The sequence below is a fragment of the Myodes glareolus genome, chromosome 12 (assembly GCF_982192425.1).
Source record: "Myodes glareolus chromosome 12, mMyoGla1.1, whole genome shotgun sequence".
NCBI lineage: Eukaryota > Metazoa > Chordata > Mammalia > Rodentia > Cricetidae > Myodes > Myodes glareolus.
The window spans coordinates 6042608-6057589 of record NC_142037.1 but is presented as its reverse complement, the minus strand read 5'-3'; the positions used below and the strand labels follow the sequence as shown (position 1 = coordinate 6057589).

Genomic DNA, 14982 nt, shown 5'->3' with positions numbered 1-14982 from the left:
AAATGTTCTAAAATGAGACTTTTGGATCATGGATGAATCACAGGAACTCTATCTTAATCCAAGGACTACCCTACTTTACTCACTGGGTTGAGACTTTAAGAGCATTACTGAGAGGTGATAAAAGTAGGAAGACGTGGGGCCTTGTTGGAGGTGGCATGTCCATAAAATTAATATAACGTTCCTAGCAAGTGTCCTTTCTCACTCGCCCTCCCTCCCACCTTCATCCCGCTGTCTCCCTCGGAATGTCTCTGAACCTCCTGCTGGCTCCCCAGCACACCGTTCCTCTACCACACCCTCATACCACCCTGTGTCTGCCACAGTCCCACAGGCGTGAAGCCAAGCCACCTGGACTGAAGTCTGAGCCTGTGAGCCAAAATAAACCATTCTCTCCTGAAGTTTGTTCTCGGTACTTTTTCATAGACGTGTTGTACTCACACACAATATCTGGTGCAAGCAGAGAAAAAACACTATTCAGTTAAACAATGTGACATTTTTCTTATTTCAGGCTATTTCATTTATAAAACTAAGATTGCAATAAAGAAAAAAACCCATAGAAAACTAATAACCAATTTCATTATGGAATTATTCGCAGAGCCAAGCATGAACTCCATAGTTTAGATTAATCACATCACAACTGCAACTATTCTATTTTCCTAGCTTAAAGTTATCCCCTAGAGCAGAGTATTCAGTGCATAGAAACAAGAAAAATCCTTCTGCTTAGAGAAACAAATGTCACTGCTGAGAAACTTTTTCCCGTGTGACAAGTGGGTTTTCCAGGAAGAGGTTGGGAGGGTGTCCATGAAGCAAGAGTGACTGTTTATGGAATCTGATTCATCGGATTTGGGAATTAAGACTATTTTTAATAAAAAAGCATAGTTATTCCATATAAAACAATACAGACTATCAGTATACTGACAGCTCTTCTGTATACACTGCATCAGGGCACACTGTAGGTACATGAGTAATATGATGGCATTCACAGGTTTTCCTTTAACAATATCATAATGAGCTCATTATTTCAAATAAAACAATAATAGTGTTTTATGACAATAATATGTACATCATTAATTAGATAATTATATTTTGGGTTTTTATTTCCATGTATGTTTATACAAGTATGTGTGTACATATGTACTGTACATGTATGTTAAGTGCAAGTATATATATACCACAGCAAATATGTGGAGGTCAGAGGACAAGCTCAGGGGCAGGCCATCATGTCCACCTTATTTTAAGCAGACTCTCTCTTTGGGTTTGCCTCTGAGCAGAACCATCTTACTGCCCCACAAGCTTTGGGGAACTCTTCATGTGTTCTCAGGACTCACACCCAGGGGCTCATGCTGGCTCAGCAAGCTCTTTACTCACTGGGCTGTCTTCTTAGCCATAAAATTTGCTTTCTATCTATAGCTCATATATTTTAAAAGACTTAGTCTTGGGCACAAAGAGATTTGAGCCTTTAATAGATATAAAATATTCATAATTATAGGACACATTAAAACTTAGCAGTCCAAAACATGCTCACAATGTGCAATGACCAAACCAGAGTGATTAGCATTTCTACCTTCTCAGTGAGAATTCTGACTATTTCAATTTTGAAGACAAAAATGAGATTATTTATGAACATCTTTCATGAAGAGCTGATAATGAATTTTAATACAAGATTCTATTCGTATTCAATTGGGAGTTTTTGTTAGGGCAGATGTCAAAAAAAACTACATGACAAAAACTACATGACAGAAAATAGACAGTCACCCAACTGTCAATACTAACCAATAAAGAACAGACAAACTATTCAGATAAAAATGTCATACTATCCAGGCTAGCCGGGGCTACACAAAGAAACCCTGTTTAAACCCATGCTAATAATAATAAAAAGTAATAAATTTTAATAATAAATTTTAATCAATAATAAAAAGGGAATTAAATGATGCATGCAACAATAGTGATCTACCTCAAAACAAAGTGATAGTCAGGCATAGTGGTACATGTCTATCATGCCAGCACTCAAGAGGCAGAGGCAGGTGGATCTCTGTGAGTTTAGGGCCAGCATGGTAGTATGCAAAGAAAGTTCTAAGACAGCCACGGCTACTCAGTAAAAGTCTATGCCAAACGAGGGAGACAGGAGAGAAGAAAAAGAAACAAAGAAGGGAAATTTAAAAAGACCTTATTAAAAATCTAAGTCACACTTATGATTTCACTTATTCAAAATTTTAGTATTTTTTATTTTTAGAAGAGGCCAGGCGATGGTAGTGCATGCCTTTAATTCCAGCACTTGAGAGGCAGAAGCAGGTGATCTCTGTGAGTTGGAAGTCGGCCTGGTCTACAGAGCTAGTTTCAGGACAATTAGGGCTGTTACACAGGGCTAACTATGTCTCTCAAAAAAACAAAACAAAAAACAAACAAACAAACAAACCTCTTAACTATTAGAGGCAAGTATTCTAACATCTGAAACTTACTTTGAAATAAATCCAAAAATAAATAAGTAGACAAATTAATAAAATGAAATGAAGACAAAATATGAAAGTGTTTAAAAAAAAAAAAGTACAATAAAATCCTAGTGAGGAAATCCAAAGGTGAATATGTGGGTAAATGTATACTACATGCTTAATATTTCCATAGTTCTATTTTTATGTATCAAGTAAAACTGAAAGTTAGAAATTATTTTTCATAAGAAATTGCAGGAAAAGTTACTAGTCAAGCTCTGAACATGGAGGTGAACTGTATCTTGGACAGCTGACAAACTTTTAAATAAATGTTAAAACAAACTGAATAGCAGATGATTAAAATGTTACACAGCAACAGTACATACTGCATATATGCTGTGTATACAAATAAGGACCAAATTAAATAAATCAAGATGTATCTGAGTTAGATATGAAGGGTGTTGTGTCTCTCTTCTGTTAACCTGTAATTCCAGCACTGGCAGGCAGAGGGTTACCCTGAGTTCAAAAGCAGTCAGGGTACATAGCAATAACTAGTTAGTTAATTAATAAAAATGTTTAACATTAAAGTGTATCTAATATACAAAGAAAATTTTCAAGGTACTTTGGAGAATCAATAATTATAAGTTGGATAGAGACCTAATTAATATGCAGAGTAAGTAATAAGGTGTAACCTAAGGATATAATTAGAATTCAAGTTCTTTAATTCTTCCTTTTATAGTGTTGATGTTGGCTGTTTATATAATATTCAATATTACCAGCATTTACTTACTGAACAATGGAGAAAATAGACCAGCTAAAACAAAATAGAACCATATAAAACGTTTAAAGCTTCCATCTTTAGACAATTCTATTTAAAAGACTGACGTAGGTTTCAAATTTCCCAAACAGATTATTTGTAACTAAAATACTGACAGTCCATGTCAGGTGGTAATCTTTAAAATATCACCTTCCAGTAGGAAGATGTAAAGAAAATATCCCAGCATTCCATGGTATTTCTCAAAAGTTAAAAAAAGTCTACAAGAAATACACTAAAAATTTAAAAGTGTTCATCTTTCAAACTTCGTGTTTGAAGTTTATTCTAAACAATAGACAGGTGTTTACTTTTGTATAAAGCTATAAAAGAAATAAAATCATGTTTCTTCATCTTTAGCAAGTGCTAAAATAAAACACCTGAATAAAACTACAAAATTAACCATGAATTTCATGTTTTATCCAAGGAAAGAAAAAGAAATAATGTATTTCTAAACATACATGTAATCTAGAAAATCAAATACAGTTTGACCTATTTCAATGGGTATCACAAACAATTATCCCGGGGTTCATTTGATATAACACAAATTATACAGGACAAATTACCCTAATCCACTATGATTACAGCCATAGGTTGTATATAATTTTTAAATCAAGTGGCTTACATACATCTAATTCATAGAGCATGTACAACTGAGGTTTAATGAACTTACAATTCCTTGTGCTTGTCTTCAGCTAAAATCTGATCATTTGGCTTCAGAGAATATCTGCAACAAAGAAACAACACACTAGTCAGATAATCATACAAACATATTTGCCTCAAGATTCATTTGACTGTAGGCCATCCAATCAAACCGGAGTGTACAATCTGTGGGGTTCTGAGCACTAGAACACTGTGTATGTCTCTGCTATAACTGACAAAACATCAACAATGTCCAAGCAGCTGGCTCCTTACTGTATTAGTCACTGCTCTGACGTCTCCCCAGGGCAGACTTGGAGACATCAATCTGACCGTGTGCTGAAAACAACTTTGGTACTCCTCTGCAGTGAATCACATGTAGCAGTACGCTCTTCAGTTTCAAATTCAACTACCAAGTCCAGTGTTAAAGTTTTCAAAGCTCACAAAAATTTACCATGTACTGGTGTGAGAAGTGCTTTTGTATATGTGTTGCTTTTATTGGTTAATGAATAAAGAAACTGTGTTGACTGTAATAAGGCAGGAAAACTAAACTGAATGCTGGGAGAAAGAAAGTGGAGTCAAGAAGTCATATAGCAGCCAGAGGAGAAAGATGTGAGCCACCAGATGTAGGCCATGAGTCTCATAGTAAAATATAAAATAATAGAAATGGGTTAATTTAAGATATAAAAGCTAGCTAGCAATATGCTTTAATTGATTGGCCAAGCAGTGATTTAAATAATTCTGCGTGATTATTTCAAGTCAGGGCGGTTGGGAAATGAACAAGCAGCCTCCCCCAACAATGTACCAAGCTATGTACTAAATAAGAGTGGCATAAGTTTTCATATCCACCCCATTGCTCCCCAAACACATATATCCACATACATGCTAAGCAAGTGCCCACTTTTCCCCTTTCACTATCAGAAAGGTTCTCACTAAGTTGCCTAGGCTAGCCTTAAATCTACTGTGTAGCCCAGGTAAAAGGTTCTCACTGAGTTGCCTAGGCTAGCCTTAAACCTACTGTGTAGTCCAGGTAAAAGGTTCTCACTGAGTTGCCTAGGCTAGCCTTAAACCTACTGTGTAGCCCAAGCAAACCTGGAACTTGCAGCACTCTTGTCTCAGCCTCCAGAGAACCTAGGATTATGAGCCTTCCCCACCAGGCCTGGCTGATGGTTTTTGTTGCTGTTGTTAGTAGGTGTGGGTGGGGATCTGTTAAATGTACATATGCGCCTGAGTGTGCATGCCTGTACATACATTAAGTGGCTCGGGGAGGGTGCAAACTATCTTCCTCTATTATTGAGGCATAGACTATCCCTGAACCTGGGGCTGGAGGTTTTCAGTTAGACTGGCAGCAAGTGTATCCCAGAGATCCTCCTATCTGCAGTATCCACAGGGCTGGCTTTATAAGTGGTCATGAGACTAAAGTCAGCTTATTATCTAGGTACAATGATCAAAAAATCAGGTCCTCACATTTGCACAACAAGCAATCCACCACTGAGCAGGAATTTTCAACTCAGCCATTTGCTGACCACAGACAGGAGCCTCACTCCTTTATCTTGGTTTTCCTATCAACAAAACCATAGCTTGCTATCAGTGCTATAACAGGCATCTTTCATTTGTACTACTGGAGATAAAAAGACTTTTCTTCTGAAGTCTTCACAGAAACAGACAACCAACAACTTCCAGGTTATCAACTCCACTGTTCATGCCTGTTATGTTTTATGTTTTCTCTATCTCCATAACAAGGGAACAGGGGTCTAAGCAGAAAAGAAATGTAGATATTTTTTTTCCTTTCTCTTTCACAAACAAGTACTATTATTCACTAGACCTGTTTGTTCTGAATGGACCTGTATTATACTGTCGAGAATTTAAAATTTAAAAAAAAAATCAACTCTGAGGTTCTAAACAAAGAACAGTCCATAATATTTAGGTCATAAAGAATTTCGGCCAGGCAGTGGTGGCACACGCCTTTAATCCCAGCACTTGGGAAGCAGGGGCAGGCAGATCTCTGTGAGTTCTAGGCCATTCTGGTCTACAGAGAAAGTCCCAGGACAGTCAAGGCCGTACAGAGAAACTTGTCAGGAGGGGCAGAGGAGGGTTTGTGAAAGCACTACAAACTAGGGGCTTGAGAGATGACTCCGCAGTTAGGAGAACTGATCTTTACTGACTACTGTTCTTTCCGTAGTCCTGAGTTCAGTTCCCAGCAACCACATGGTGGCTCACAGTCATCTATAATGGTATCTGATGCCCTCTTCTGGAGTGCAGGCATACATGCTGACAGAGCACTCATACATAAAAGACATTTTAAAAAAATTTTAATGCACTACAAGCTAACTATAGATCCTTCTGTTACAATATTTCTGTAAAGTATACAATTATAAGTTAGAAATGAGGAACTCTGGTTATAATGTTTTATATTCAGATACCTACAACAGTGAAAAAGAAATTGACGATTCTCATCTAAAAAGTTTATGTCTGTGCTGTGTTTAATAAAAAATGTATTACTTTTCAGAAAAGTTCTACTAAACAAAGCTGAGAGTTTCAAAACATAAACAGACTAATTTGTCCCAGGCAACAAACTTCAAACTAGGCTCCTGGCTCTCTCTCCTATGGAACAAGAATTAAATATCAAAAGACAGGCCATAGGGGTTCTCAGTAACCCACCCGCCCTGTTGCTGTGAAAGAGACTCTGAGAAGTTGTGTTGGGCTCACATTAGAGGGTGTGTATCATTGACCGTGCAGGAAAGTCCTGCTGGCAGAGCTAGACGCTGTTGGTCACATTGTGACCACAGTTAGCAAGCATTCGCTCTAGGCTGGAATCCACCACAGTCAAGGTGGGTATTAACCTGACCGAGAGCATCTCTTCCAGGGGTGCCCAGGGGCTTGTCTCCTAAGTAATTCTAAATTCTACTAGATTGAAAATTAGTGTTAACTGTCACAGGGATATGATAGAGTACTTGCCTAGCATGTGGGAAGCCCTGAGTTAGAAACAGGCAGCATGTATCAGTAAACCAGAAACTATAATCCCAGCTACTCAGGATGCTGAAAGAGAAGAGTAATTTAAGGTGAGGGTTTAAAACAGCCTGGGCATGGCTAGAGACGACTCAGCAGTTAAGAGCATTGACTGCTCTTCTAGAGGATCCAGGTTCAATTCTCAGCACCGGCATGGTAGTTCACAACTGTCTGTAACTCTAGTTCCTGGGAATCTGACACCTTCACACCAAAGCACATAAAATAAATTTAAATAAATTATTAAAAAAAAACAAAACAGCCTGAGGAACATGGTGAAACTCTCAATTCAGGAGAAAAGGGGAAAGAGAGAAAATGAGGGGAAGGAGGAGATAGGAGGGAAAGGGGGAAGAGGGAGCAAGGGAAGTCATTACAAGAGCATGTAAATTATCACATCTCTTTTAACTGAGAAATAATGTCTGGCTGGAGAGAAGGCTGCCTGTTTAAGAATACTTGTTGCTCTGTCCTGAGGGCTTGAGTCTGGATCCCAGCAACCATGTTAGACAGCTCACACATAGAGTTACTCCAGCTCCTTCTGCTCACCTCTTCAGGCGTCTACACACACATTTGCATAAGTCAGATACACACAGACATAAATAATAAAAATGAAGTCAGACTCTTTCTATTGTAAGAGCAAATCTGATTAGTCTGACAGGGAAAACAAGCTTTGCCAAAAACGATGGAAAACAGGCACCCTTAAAATGGACATTTTTTAAAATAAATGTTTATTCATAACTGTTTATCAAGAAAAACCATTGGACGTAGCCATACTGAGCTTAACAAATCAACTCTTCCCCAACACTTTATGAACTATTCAGGCAAGCGTGATGCCTCTGAGACAAGACCAATAATGTGTGTAATCCAGCTACGTAGGAAACCCTTTTCCCAGGGTCTTAGTTACTTTCCTCACTGCTGTGGTAAAAATACCTGTTCAAACAACCCTTAGAAGAAAGGGCTTACTTGGCTCACAAGTTGAGGAAGTCCATCATATTAAGGATGGCAGTAGGAGTGAGAGTGAGGCTTCTGGTCACACTACATCCACAGACAGGAAGCAGAATGGCAGATGTTTACACTCAGCTAGCTTCTTTTTATGCAGTACAAATCTTCAGATCATGGAATGCTACCACATTCAGGATGGAACATCTCACCTCAATAACCTGATTTAGTTAATCCCTCATAACCAAGGTAAATACAAATGATCAAACCTAATTTGTAAGAAGTCCTAGGTTTGATGTCCAGCATTAGGGGAATTAGGGGACTAAGGCAAGAGCCTTAAGAGATTTTCAAAGTATACCTCCCAGAATTCCATACCTCTGATAACTGTGATCAGCTAGCCTAGGGGTTTCTAAGTTTTGCTTTCAACAATAATGAAGAGCTTAATCAAATAATCAGCTGATGTGCCATTTTTATGATAGCATTCAAATAACTGCACTGATGAAAACTATTTTACCATCCAATAAACAGTGGGAGCAGACTGCTCAGCCAAGTACAAATGTACTCCTGTATTTTCATCACTTAGAAGGCAGAAGCAGGCCTAAGCATGCAAACTGATCGAGACTCTATCTCAGAAAAGTTTTGAAGGAGAAGGTTAGGTTTGAACACTTGCCTACAGTGGCAAAAGCTTGGGCTGAAGCCCCAGTACCATACAGACACACAGCAATCCTTAATACCACTTCATTGCAGCAATGAATATTATTTATTCACAAAAGACTAAACCAACTGAAAAAAGTTTTAGAAATAGTTTCACCATCTCACTTAAAAGATGCATATCTATAGTGATATTTTGCTTATGATCTAACAAATAGAGCTTGCCTGAAGATCAGAGTGCAAAGCTAGCCACACCATACAGGCCAGGTGGTGGTGGTGGTGGTGAATGCCTCTAATCCCAGAACTAGAGAGGAATATAAGGCAGGATGAAACAGGAACTCGCTCTCTTTTCAGTCTGAAGATATCATAGAGATAAGAGTTCTCTAGGGGTTGGCTGCTTTGCTTCCCTGATCTTTTGGCTTGAACCCCAATATCTGTCTCTGGATTCTTATTATTTGTGCTACATATTTCTGATCATTTTATTTTCTTTTATTTAATTATTCACACTTTAATACATTTGTATGATTTTACTATGTGAGGATTAGAATATAATAACTACATGCTTTAGAATTAAATTTACTTACATAGTTTTGTTACAGAAACAGGGTGATCAATATTCATGAAATATGTTAATATATAAAATGAATTACATAAGGATAAATCTGATGAGGAAAAGTACAACACAATTTAAGAGCAAAAGGAATACAAAGTTTTTAGAAGAAAAAAGAGCTTGTGTTTTTTTGTAAATGATTGTTGGTGTACAAAAATCACTGGTAATTAGGGTTCACTAAAAAAAGTGATTCATCAGTTTTATTCGGTTATAAAATCATAAAAATTAACATGTATGAAAGCATCTGTTTATTAAATCAGGTTTATGGAATATAAATATAAAAAATCTGAAGTGGCTGCATGTGATATTAGAGTCATGTGACACATCATACAAGAGGCATTTAATCAATGCCACTTTCCTTCTTTGCCCAGCTAAACAAGAGAGAATTAACAGCTGGCAGTGGTGGCACATGCCTTTAATCCCAGCACTTGGGAGGCAGAGACAGATCTCCGTGAGTTCGAGGCCAGCCTGGTCTACAAAACTGTCTTGGGGAAAACACACACACACACACACAAAAACAAAACAAAACAAAACAAAAAAAAAAAACCACAGAGAGAGAATTAACAAACTCACTTCTTGACTTTTAGGACCTCACAATTCAGCAAGCAAACAAAAAAGTTAAGCAGTATGATAGATGGCAGTGGTATGAAAGGAAATATGGCTTCCTCTATAGAAGAATGGAGAAAAGGCAGTTTTTATCTGTTCCTTCCCCTTCTCATCTCTCACTGAACACGAAAGGAACCAGAAGGGACTGGAAGGAAGTAGCCACAGCAGCGGGTAGAGAACAGCCTGGCTCTGAGCAAACTGCTCCAAGAGAAGTTAGCCTCCTGAGTCCCAAGGTCCTCACCAGTGGGTGGGAAACACCGCTGACGAGCTCTTGGCAGACATTATCCAATCCCCCTCTCCTGTGTTCCTTTCTCCGACCTGGTTTCCACCTGTTTCTAACTAGGTAATGTTTCTAGCAGATCTTAAAACTTTCTCCTTCCCCACCTTGCCTGATTTTGCTCAATGTCATTTTTTTCTATTACCTGACACTTCCGCACTGCTTCCTAGGAGACTGAAAACGTATACTGTCTGTAGTTTATATAAAACACAAGCCTCAAGAATGTTCTCAATTCTGACACCAACTCCAAACTTGGAAGGTTCCTAAAGCCATGTTTAGGTAAGACAATTTACTAGAAGCACTCATGAAATTCACTGAAAGCTATTGTGTTCAAATTCTGAAATAAAATGAAAGGATATTGGTCAAAATAAGCCACAAGAGAAAGTATATGACAAGTCCGAGACTTTCACCGTCCCCTCCCCATGGAGCTGGACTACTTGACTTTCTCACTATTCATATGGAACAATGAGGCATGGTGGGATGTTCAGGAGTTTCAGTCTCGAGGCTTTAATCGAGGCATTACCTTTACATCACCTGGACTTTAAGAAGGCCCTAAGCCTCCACACTAAATGATACGACTGATCTTGGGCTAGGCCAACCAATTCTTTAACACTAACAGGAGTGAGCTGCCCCTTCACTAAACAAAACAAACACAAATATGTCAAGTAGAATGATGTAAAAGACTACCCAGAGGGAAGAAATCAGATCTCTGTTGGGTCAGACCAAATCCTTTATACTCCTATGCCTACATACAGGGGTCTAGCGATGCTCATCAGTACCTGTGAGTTATAGTCGTCACTGAAACATCAACTTCACTCAGGTGTAGTTAGGGAAATAACCATGATACACAAGATCAAAATAACCTTACCTTCAAATTATTATTCTTGCTGCCTAAAAGAATAATACTCTAACTTTTAAGACTGGAGTACTCTTTTGCTTATGAATCACAGAGGAAATTTTAGAGAGTAGTGACTTGCTTGTCTATGCAAATTGGACACATTTCAAAGCTCAAAATCAAACTCCTTATGGCCATTTACAAGAATGGAAAAAAATTCACAAAATACCTTTAAAGGACACAAAAACAGCATATTCCTATAACTACAATTTATTTTACAACCTAAAATCACTCTTTTGAATTCATTTTGAAGGTAAGCAAAGTATAAATTATAAACAAACATAGAGAAGCCATCAAGACTATAAACTGTATTTCATCTCTGAATATTTCATTTCATTGCTGCTTGCTGGGATTTTAGCTCCTGCGACTGGTGCTAAAACACATGCTAAACATGTGATCTGCCCCTGCATCACACCTCAAAACCCTCAGTTTTTGGAGGGTGGGGGTTTTAGCAGTCTTGCTGTATAACTCAGACTGACCTGGAACTTATGTGCTCAAGATGGCCTGTCACTCATTACTTAGCTCTTGCCTTTGCCTCCACACCTGACTTCCCTCAGTTTTCTTTACTATTAACTTATGTGTGTATGTGTGCATGTGAATACAGGCATAAACATGCTATGGACACACAAAGGCTGGAATCAGAGGACAGCTTTTGAGATTCTGCTCTCTTTCCGGAAGGTTGCCAGGCCTACAGCACAAGCACCTTCTCCATCTGAGCCAGCCCCACCGCCTAGCCCTCAGTGCTTCAAATTAATAAAACTAAAAGGAAAAATCCAACTTCCCACCACGCTCTTTTGAGAATGACTCAAAGCTCAGCCTGTTCCCTGTATGTTGCCAAACAACATGATTTTAAAAAATATTCTGCCAGGTATGCACATACCTTAAACTCCAGCACTAGGGAGTCAGAGGCAGGCAGATCTCTGTGAGGCTTGAGGTCACCCTGATCTACATAGGGAGATCCTGTCTCAAAAATTAAAAAAAAAAAAATGGAATCTGAAACCATTTCTGAGATTGAAACACAAATATAATCCCCAAAAACAGATATGACAAAATGGTACATTAGTATTCCTCAACATTTTTCTACTTTAACTTAGCAAAAGAAAATGGGATGCGCATCAAAAGCAGAAGGTGAAAAATCTTCTACATGAGATTAAAAGGCAGCGGCCTGAATTAGGCTTGGTTCTTATAGTAGAGAATTTTTAAACTGAGCAAAGTTACTTAATTTATCTAAAACTATCCATGTCATCTGGCTGCTACCCAAATCAAACCCATCATATACAATAAATATACACCCCTCCCCACTGCTTGGAAGGCTTTCACCTCTGCAAAAAGAGTACTTCAGCTAGTTCAAGGGGAAACAGTAGAAAGCATATATAACTTTTACCAATCTTTTTAAAGACTGAAACAAACTTTTTATTTACTCTGACAACTAGTGTAGCATAGAAATTAAAGCCTAAAAGGTCCTTAAAAAGACTGTGGGCGGCCAGGCAGTAGTGGCACACGCCTTTAATCCCAGCACTTGGGAGGCAGAGAGAGGAGGATCTCTGTGAATTTGAAGCAAGCCTGGTCTACTAGAGCTAGTTCCAGGACAGCTTGCAAAGCTAGAGAGAAACCCTGTCTCAAAAAACCAAAAGACTGTGGATGAAGTCCAAAGAGCCCAAGTGAGGTCCCATGGCCATTCTCATGCTGACAAAAGCAAAACAGAACTGTGTGTCCAACAGAACAATTTAAACACTTCTACAGACAGGAAGACCACAACAAAGAATTGAGCAAGTAAAATTTCTTTAAAAGTAAAACAAAAAAAATCCAAAAAACAATAGAACTAATGAATTTCTTTAAAAACAACACCAACAACAAAAATGATACTTTGTTAGAAACATGTATTTCCAACAAAACCCATGTTGTTTTGGGTTTTTTTTTTGGGTTTTGCAGATACAAAACCCATGTATCTGCAGACAGTCACATAGACAGTATGGGTATATGGGCATGGCATGATCTTAAACAGTAGCCAGTTTATCTGAGTGTGAGCACATGTACACATTCTCTCTCTCCATATATGTGTGTGTAGTGTGTATATATGTATATATACATACACATATATGTATATACACATATAGATATGTTATGTGCACACACACACATATATATGTATATGCACACACACACACACACAAACACACCCATATATGTAGATAGACAGCTTACGTGTGTGAGAAAGGAGGGAGGGCAAAAGTGTTAACCATCACAAGAATCTGCAAGTTGCTGTTTGACATTCAAGAGGCTTATAAAGATACATATTTAGAGTAAATTACATAGCTTAGAAGATGACAATAAACCAGGCGGTGATGGCACACGCCTTTAATCCCAGCACTAGGGAGACAGAGGAAGGCAGATCTTTGTGAGTTTGAGGCCAGTCTGGTCACCAGAGTGAGTTCCAGAACAGGGTCAAAAGGTACAGAGAAACCTTATCGAGAGAGAGACAGAGAGACAGAGACAGAGACACACACACAAAGAGAGAGAGAGAGAGAGAGAGAGAGAGAGAGAGAGAGAGAGAGAGGAGAACAACAACAAGTTATATTATTTATAAAACGGTGTTTTAACTTTTCATCAGCAAAGCACATAAGAAATAAAAACTAGAGAATCTGAAAAAGTGTTCAACTAGATTTTAAGTCTGAATATATAAAACAGAACTACATTCTTCATGACCTTAACTTTTTGTTGTTTTTTTTTTTTTTAAACAGCTACTCAGTTATTCACTTTATGGGAAGAAATTTCAGACCATGTCACTGCTGGGCTCTTGGGCACATTCACAACTGCCCCACGCTATACTACACCTCCCATTTCGCTTCTATCATCATCTGTGCTGGCTTCTCTTCCCATCACTGAGGTCACCATTGGCATTCCATTATTAAATATAATAAACCCTGTTAGGCCTTATTCACTATACATCTCCGATGCATCTGATAGAAACAACAAGCTTTTGTCATGAACTCATAGACCTACTGAGATCTCATTCCCATCTTCTGTTAATAAGTTCAGTATTTCTCCTTACTGAGTCTCATTCTAAAATTACTTTTTAGTGGGACTTGTTTTTAAAAGACATTTACTTACATTTTCAAAGGAAGATTTGAAAAACAAAAACATGCTAGAACACTTCACAGGTCAATTTATACATAAAACAGGCAATAATGACTCAGGCATCTTTGCAGCAAAATCACTCCACATATAAAACATTGACAGCAAAGTTGTAGCAGTGAGCTGATAAACCACATTCATAAATAAATCGGTCAAAAGCAACACATACTAAGTTCTGATCACTAAGGCTAATAACTGTATAGTCTCAGCTCATTGTAAATCTAGTGATATGAGTCTAAGACGCTGATAAGATAAATCAAAATCTCCAGGTGGGAAGAGGGTAGACACAAGACACAGACAAGACACAAGACACAGCAGATAGAGATACTTGCCACCAAGCCTAAGGACCCAAGTTCAACGCCAGGGTCCGCATGGCAAATGGAGAGAATCAACTCCTGAAAGCTGAGCATGCCCATTTCACTTCTCCCTCTGTCCCTCTCTCTTTCCTTCTCCCCCACTCCCCACACTAAATATTTCCTAACATCCATGAACCAGACATGGTAGCACATGCTGATAACCTCAGTACTCAGAAAGCTAAGGCAAGAGGCCAGCTTGGATAATTTAATGAAACCTAGTCTCACCACAGCAACATCTTGATGAATTACAATTTCATATATGACAACCAAAAGAAATGAGATCTTGAGAAATGTTCTTTTTTACAACTACAGATATTCAGTAAGACATCTCCTCCTTTACTGAGGAACTCTCAGTAGTTTCACACACATGCACAGGCTTATATGCAAAATCAATGCTGTGATATCACACTTCTGGAGCTACACTTGCAAAAACTGCATATAACAAATTAATAACTTTCTAAATTCCTTTATGGAATTCAGTTCCAATGCTAGAGATGATATGAAAATGAATATAATTTATATAACACACTAAATTATAAAATAATGTTAACATTTAAAATACTGGGCAACAGTTCTCTGTAATCATGCTGAAGTCAGTGCCTGCCTGGCCCTGCACGGCTTCATCTCTATCTCTGGA

At 38.2% G+C, this 14982-nt stretch overlaps 1 protein-coding gene across 1 annotated transcript in view; it reads right to left on the bottom strand.

The window, feature by feature from the left end:
• Adk (adenosine kinase) overlaps window positions 1-14982 on the bottom strand; it is a 356406-nt gene that overhangs the window by 319704 nt on the left and 21720 nt on the right. The window contains exon 3 of the mRNA XM_048426516.3: window positions 3908-3961. Within this exon, the coding sequence (XP_048282473.2) occupies window positions 3908-3961 (54 nt within the window). The remainder of the gene's footprint in view (window positions 1-3907; window positions 3962-14982) is intronic.